This window comes from Amphibalanus amphitrite, unplaced genomic scaffold, assembly GCF_019059575.1.
Source record: "Amphibalanus amphitrite isolate SeventyFive unplaced genomic scaffold, NRLGWU_Aamphi_draft 000179F_arrow, whole genome shotgun sequence".
In the NCBI taxonomy this organism is placed as follows: Eukaryota; Metazoa; Arthropoda; class Thecostraca; order Balanomorpha; family Balanidae; genus Amphibalanus; species Amphibalanus amphitrite.
Window position 1 is genome coordinate 153,052 of NW_024881674.1, and position 7,798 is coordinate 160,849.

Consider the following 7,798-nt stretch of genomic DNA (forward strand, 5'->3'; position numbering starts at 1 on the left):
CGTGACCCGTGTAAAATATTCACCCCTGCACCTCATCTCACTTACCGTCCGTCGAGGTCCGACTTCATCCTCGCTGTTCCTCCAGTTCGCCCTCCGCATCGCCCGCGGCGACGGGGGGGGGGGGGCATTCCAGGTCCACCCCACACTAACCTCGTCCCACTATGACATCTGAACACGCCGCGTGACCCAGCGGAAGTCGCCGTAGGGCACAGGATGCGTCGCCGCCGCCGCCGCCTCTGGTCGAGAGCAGGAAAACCCACCGGTCCGCCGCCGCGGCCGCACCGCCCCAGGGAGGCTAGCGTTCATAAAACCGGCCGGCGCCAACCGGCGTCACTCAGTGCTCGCTCGGACCGGTGCCTGCAGTGGGTGTAGCTCGTGAGACGCTCCGATCGACGGATACGTGAACAGCCGCAGACATGAACGCGAACGCCACTGGATTGGTGAGTGTGTATGAGGTGTTCACAGTGCATGTGCTTTACTCGTTGCTTTTGCTGTTTTATATTTTTAATGTTTTTATAAGATCTACATTTTAGTTCATGTCAAAACTTAATTGCATTTACAAGTGCACTTATAATTTATTAAGGGTTCAAATGGTTTTGTGGCTTAAAATGGAACCTTATTTCTGGTGTATGCTATTAGTAACTGTCATTATTTAGAATTTGCTGAGTTCTTAGAAAGTTGGGTATAGACTACTTTACCAACGCCAACGTTTAGAAAACCATTGCCCCTTTAGCCCTTCGCTTGTGTAGCGAGTAACATAAGTAAGCGAGGTGTATTTGCCCCCTCCTAGTTTGATGCAGCGGACTAAATTACGCCCATCAAAGTTGAAAGAAACTTTTTGTGCGGCCCAGCCTCGCACTTCCATTCGACAGACTCGATCATAGATTCTTGGGCTGGGCGCGTCTTGCTCCGTCAGCGTGAGTCCGCCTTTGCAGCCGTATACGACAGTAATGCAGCGTGCAACAATCAGACTAACAAATGAGGCAGACGTCCCCGACCTATTTTGAAATCTCGTTGCACGTGCAATGTGCATCCATTTCCAAGGCGCTAAATGCGCAGCACTCGGTGTGCAGCCCTGTCTCACGAAAGTGAAGATTGCCAAACGCCGTTGCGTTTTGCTTGTTGTTGCTTGCCTGTGGCGAAAATGCATCGATATATTTTGCTTCAACCTGCACAAAGCCGTTATCACACATTAGAGATGCGCATTCCTGTATCCTAATGTATTCAAGCGCCTCTTAGGAATGCCGTATGGAAAGTCGTGACATACGAGTACAGCACAGTGCCGACTGCCGACATTGAATGAAAACGATCGCATATTCCGATACCAGATTGCGTACCGATGCATCTGATGTTAGCGGCATTCCCGCATAAGTTTGCCGTTATTTTATTTTAAGCCGTAAAATAGGTATCTACCATGTAATGTGCAAGAACATATTACATAATTGTCAAAAATGAATTAATTTGGAAGTGATGAATGACGTATCGCCTCAGTAAAGCTGGCCTGAATTTTGACGTCTCGCTCTATCTCACACATATGCAACACCGATGCGGTCTCGTTAAGTTGACCCGTGTGCGGCGACCCGTACCGTTGGGAAATTCGCCACTTGTTCCGCCCTGTGGCATTGCGCGAAAGGTGTCAGTGTTCCGCTTTCTGATGCGTTGAGGGATGCCCGAGTGCTATAGGTTTGTTTCTGTAGTCTGCGGCACGGCATCATGACGTAAGCGTCTGCGGTTGATGACGAAAAGGCGTGCAGTCAGGGGAACTTTGCATTCAGCGCGAGTTTATTTATCTCGGAACAGGATAGAAGGAAGCGTATGAACACGGCACGCTATGTGATTTGCCGATCCCTTCAGTTGCAGGAGACTTGTAGCGACTGTCTGGGAATTACAGCTCTGTCGCGGTTTAGTGGACGACTGGTAATCCCTTCAAACGGAACGGTTTGTTACCAGCCAAGACGATGTAAAATTGGGACGCGGGCGCATGGAACCATGTGGCGGAATTCCTCAACGACGTTCTTTGTGACAAGTGCATTCGTGCAAGAATGATGTTCCTCTTGCACGAAACAGAAATAACCTGTCACGGAAGGCAATGTTATCATGTCTCTAGGCTTGCTTTCCTCCAAATTGTCTTGAACATGGTTACACGTCATTTTTGAAGCTGTCAACTTACTGGCCCGGTTACGCATAGTTCAACAGCTTCTGGGTTATAAAGAACACACGAAAAATAACGGTTATAAGAATAACGGTTCGACTAGCTCCCCTATACGGCCAGCCTATCACGTTCCTGCACAGTGCATCGCCACCGGCGCATACAAATCCGGGTCTGTTATCAGCGGCTTGCTTTGCACTGCAGGTGCCAAGCAATAGCAACAAACCACAACGCTGCCCTGACCTTGGCGGCTTCAAGGGCTCCGTGACTGGAGTCTGACCCGGCGGGCTCTCTGTGACCTCAGTGACCCCTGGGTGACCCTCCGGTGACCTGGGCGTCGGCCCGGGAACATGCTCGTCGCAGGGGGCTGCTCCGTGGTCATGACTCAATCTAGTTCGTGAGGAGACACCCATCTCTACCGGCGCCCCGCTGAGCCTGGTTTGATGGGTGACACGGAACTGCGGCACCGCAGATGATGCATTCGTGATGCGGCTCAGCCTTGCCACTGATCGAGATTATATGGCGGATGTTACTTTAAACGAGTTCAGAATTATTTTCCGCTTACGCCCGTTCCGTGAAAGGAGTGGGATATTTCTTTGTTGCGATGAGATACAGCTCAACTCGCTATAAGATCTGGTCCGGTTGTGGGCGTGTTCTTTTTTTTCTTCTTCTATTCTTTTTGTTTTTGACCGATTGCGCCATTTTTACTATTGGTCATCCACGTTACCAAATCGAGAGTCACATCTACGCCAATCCAAATGTAAAAGCATCTGATGGACACGTGTTAATCAAAGACTCTTAGCGGCAACACCGCTCTAACGCCGTCCATTTTTTTGCTGTAAAACGTGAGCCCATCGCCATGCGATCTAAGGCGCGATAACTTTCCATGAGAGCTTGCCTAATGTGCTAGGCCATCTGCTGCCTTTGAGGCCGCCACTATTGTTCTAAAAACCTTCGCGTTATTGTACTCCCGGCTTGTCATTAGCGACTTCCCAGCTCAGCTTGATGGAAGAGCTGCCGAAGCTCCGTGGCGGGAGGTGGGAGGAGTTGACCTACCCTCTCCTCAAGGGTGTGGTGCTGCGCAGTAGCAGCCGACCGAACGACCGCTCGTGCACGCTCCGAGGTGCAGTTGACCCTGTAATGGCAGCAGTTAGAACCGGGCTATCTGGGGTCTAATCTCGCCATGGAACTGTCGCACGGTGACGAGAACGTGCTTGTGCCGCTCGTGATCCGCCCGGGAGGTCTCCCTTCGCGGAGAGTTGCATGGTACGGTCGCGTCAGAGCTTCTAAAGAGATCCAGCTCAGGCACGCAACGCGGATCGTGAAGGACCCCGCGGCTCCGTGACTGCACACAAGGAACGCTGACAAATGACTTGGCGCTGACTCAACCGTTACTTATAGAAATAAGCGGTTACTTGCTGTTCCAGGGTCAGCCAGTCCAAGGTTGTTTCACTGCAATATTTCGAAGTCACCGATTCCATCTCTTCATGTTCATGTATTGTCATGGGCTATAGACTGACTCTCGCTCTGTTGTTTCCAGGCCGTGTTGCTACTGCTGGCAGTAGCATGTAACGCCTCAGCACAGCGACGAGGCATCATCACCTGCTCCTGTCCGATGGGCAACGGACGCTCACAGCAGGGCAAGCTGCTGGGCAGCGTCTGCTACGTCGTCGGCGTCGGCTCGTGCCGGTCCTTCACCTACGAGGGCACCTCGCAGCCGCAGCGGCATCAGAAGCAGCACCAGCAGCAGTACGAGCAGCAGCAGCAGTACCAGCAGCAGTACGAACAGCACTACAAGCAGCAGTACCAGCAGCAGCAACAGCAGCAGCAGCAGCAGCCGCAGCAGCAGCAGCAGTTCTCGGGCCAGCGCCATTCGAACCAGCAGCGCTTCCCGTTCCGCTCGGGCTTCCAGAGCCGCTTCGACACCAACCGACCGGCCCGCTTCGGCTCCAGCCAGACCAACACCCGCCTCAACCAGTTCAACCGCCGTCACCAGTTCAGCTCCTCGGCCCCCGCCGACACCAGCCGTGCCGTGAGCAGGTTCTCGCCGCACCGACCTGGACGGTTCGACCTGGCGGCCGCCGCGGCCACCGCCTCCCCCGAGCAGCAGCGCTCTGCCGCCGAGGAGACGCGCCGACAGCTCGAGTCGCGCCGCACCTTCGAGAGGGAGCTGGCCGAGTCTGGTGTCACCGTGAGGCCCGGCTCACCCGAGGCGGCGCAGGCCAGCGAAAGGAGGCCCGATGACAAGTCAGCCGACCTCGGCAACAAGGCGCTGGCACAGATTCTCTACCTGCAGAGCCTGCTCGGACGCAGCGGACGGCGATAGACACAGGTGAGAACTCACCGACAGGCTGACGTGGCGTCTTTCGTCAAATCCTTTCCCGAATAGAACCTGGGTATGCTCTTAAGCTCTTTGATTGTCTGTCCCTGGCGTAGGTGGTAATCAGATTAGTTAGACCTTCAAAGGGCTTGAACGATCGTGCCCTTGTGAAATACTGCCGCCTCTTTGATGGTTCCGAGTGATCGACGCATGACGTTAGAAGATTAGAAACGGCTTAGCGCACCGGGCATTCTCGCATTCACCCTTCTCAGCTCCATGCGATTAACTTGACCCAAACGAGGGAGCCGATCGCAGGCAATCCCGCCAAGAAGTTAAGAACTTTTAATTACCGAGCTAGTCGGATCAACGGGGAACCCATGGAATGGAATGAATGGTGGAAGGCTTATTGCGCTCTTCGGCTGCCATCAGTCGATAAAGCCCAGCTAAGAATGATTGATAGCAGGCGTTTCACCAAAGTATTTTCGAGCTTATCGTTTGATAAGCGTAACGATTTGGGTGTTGGGCAGATAAAACGCATAAGCGTATAGCTATTCGGCTATGAAGGGATTATTTAAATCCTAACTAATTACCCATGCCTGCCGGCGGCTTTCAATCCAACCAATAAAGGCACAGTTATGCAGACATTCATGACAAGCGGATTTTGTCGAGGAAAACCCGATTCATAAAGTCGAGCTTCTTTTTTTGGCTTTAAAAATTGTATGAATAGTTTTCTTGCTATATCGTCCTTATGAAAAGCCAGGATCAAACGATTAGCAATTTTTTCTAGAGCATTTATTTCCCTTTTGATCCAAATTGACTCAATAACTTTCTACAATAAACTTCAATTTTTGTCTCACGAATCTGCATGAGTCCCGACATATCAGCTGCCCTCCAGTGGGGCATGTCCCACCGGATGTCTTTGTGGCGGTCCGCGAACAATTATAGGCGGAGGCGTCATCCCGGAAACAAATTAAGCCGGTCTCGATTTTGACGCGCCCATGACACCGTGATTCATTCCTCGGCCACTTTCCGCCGGTCTCAAAGTCCGTGAGATCGCCGACAGTTTGCCGGATAGGAGATTTCCTGAGCGGCTCCTCTTCAAACAAGCTGGTTGCGCAAAGCGTTTCGATGCCATGGCTGCAGCGTTCAGGGGTTATGGCGCTGGACAGATTACCTCTGACTTGATCCATCGTTAATGATCTGTTTAGTATTTACATTTTGCCGCGGAAAATGGCGATATCGGAAATTAACGCTGAGCTCTGCTCAAGGAAGATAGATTATAACTGAGTTGCGACAGCGCAGATAACGGGCGAATCAGGATACGACTAAGTTAGCATTAGCTTCAGGCAATTTCACTAACACTTAACATTTCTGTGGTCTGACTGAAGCCGCTGACACCCTGTTGAGTGTGGGGTCTGCTCATACAAAGCGGGCTCGGGGGCAGCATTAGCTGGGAGAATCTCAGGCGCGGTTCGTGACCGGCAGTTCCTGCTCACGAATTCATGTGGCGATAACTACCGGTCTGCGCTCTCTGTTGTGAAGCGAGCAATTTTGCAGCGTCATCCCATTTGGGTGACAAAATACAGTAGCCTTGCATTGCAGTGCGCCGTTCTAGACAAGCGGAGCATCAGGTGGCTGGCAGAAGAGATTTAAATGACGAATAGGTTTTTAGGACAGGGCGTCCTTTATGTCGCCCTCAAAAGGAAAAATAGGATGCAGCTAGGTCAGGAGACCGGTTTAGATGCAGCTTATCGTAGAGCATGAGGCTCTGGCCTTGGGAGCACGTGAACGGGCTGAGCAGCAGCAACTGTGACCAGGAGATTCGGTGGTCGGCAAAGTTGATCGGTGGAGATATGGCTACTTAAACATTGGGCCGCTTAATACTGTAGCACACGCTAGTTGACAGACGGAACTGCTACTGACAGTGTATGTTGTATTACTTGGATTGGAATGCTAAAGATAATCACAATTTATAAAGTAAGCAAGGCTGACTTCCTAGCATGTTGTTAACAGTCTCGGTGTATGTTTCACTTTTACGGCAATTTGTTCATATTTTACAACGGTTCTTTCTTTTCTTTCCAGACGCCGATCCTCTCCATTTTCTCCGCCGAAGTCATCAGCGGGGCCTGTGCCCCGTGCCGTCTCAAAGGAATACGAAGAGGACTCGAGGACTGCGAGGCGCTTCTACGGATCGCTTCAGTTCCATCCGAGTATTCAGGACGGCTCATCAGGAGAGCGCTGCTGGACGGCGTCAACAGGTTCTACGGCATGTGCATGAGGCTGCCGCGGCCTGAGTAGGCCGCCGGAGCCCTGCAGCGCGCCACGAGCCCGGCCGGCCGGTACTGCTGGCCAGACCGGTCGCCGCTGTATGAGATCGTACCTCGAGTACGATAGAGCGCCAGTCTGGGGACGAATGCGGCTGTCTGGATGGAGCCGTGTCGTGGACGTTTCCTGGCTATGTAGTGCTGGCTGTAGCCGCGCGGCCGCGGCCTGAAACAGGCTGTGGAGTCTCTGAGCGGCTCAGGTCGTCGTATGCCGGCCCGGTGCACGCGGCGGGTGCACCGCTGTGCACGCCAGTGTGATAGTATTGAGTGGATCGTCACTCGGTTCTGACCGCTGTGGAGTCCCGCCACTGTGTTGACGGAGCGTTCAGCATGTGACATCCAGTTCTTTGTAGTGCAATGCGATCGTGTGTAGCGCCTTTCATTTACCAACTGTTCCTCGAGCTTCTGAAATTATGGCGAGGAATATGAAAGCGATTCGACTATACCAAAAAGTGAGGCTCCTTGGTACTGTATGGCTCTATAGCCAGTTTCAGGAGCGGCATTCTTTCATCCAGGGTAATTTGCATGTATTGTGCTGATGATGGCATGCACCAGTGAACTATGTTTTATTTATTGCCTTTATTGCCAGTTTCATTTCTTTGCCTGTTTGTGTGCAAACTTGTAGTTTTTCCTGTCTTGCTATCTTGTAAATATAATGATGTGTAATCTTTGTACGCTTTTCACACCAAATGCATGGATGGAAACCTCCTCAGCGCATGCCATAACAAGGACCCGGTGATAAAAGGATAGAAAGCAACAGAAATGCAGCGAGCATAAAGTCGGTATTGAGGCTGGTTTCGTCTTATATTTATCTTTAAACGAGAATACGCGGTCAGATCACATTTTTTTATTTGGTCCATAGATTCAAGGCAATGAATCAGTACTTTTAGTTTTCACGAAGATTAAAAGAACAAGTCTGCTCGCCTCAATAGAATCGTGCACCGGATGTTCATAAGCATAATCCGTCAATCATGAATCGCCTCTAACCTGCTAATTTGCATTGTG

The 7,798-nt window shown here is 51.5% G+C and overlaps 1 protein-coding gene across 1 annotated transcript; it reads left to right on the top strand.

Annotated features, from left to right (window-relative positions):
- Nucleotides 1-332: 332 nt before the first annotated feature.
- On the top strand, nt 333-7,463 carry LOC122383990 (GATA zinc finger domain-containing protein 10-like). The gene is made up of 3 exons (XM_043370895.1): nt 333-440; nt 3,690-4,481; nt 6,552-7,463. The coding sequence occupies exons 1-2, from the start codon at nt 417-419 to the stop codon at nt 4,473-4,475; spliced, it is 810 nt and encodes a 269-aa protein (XP_043226830.1). The 5' UTR covers nt 333-416; the 3' UTR covers nt 4,476-4,481; nt 6,552-7,463.
- Nucleotides 7,464-7,798: the final 335 nt, after the last annotated feature.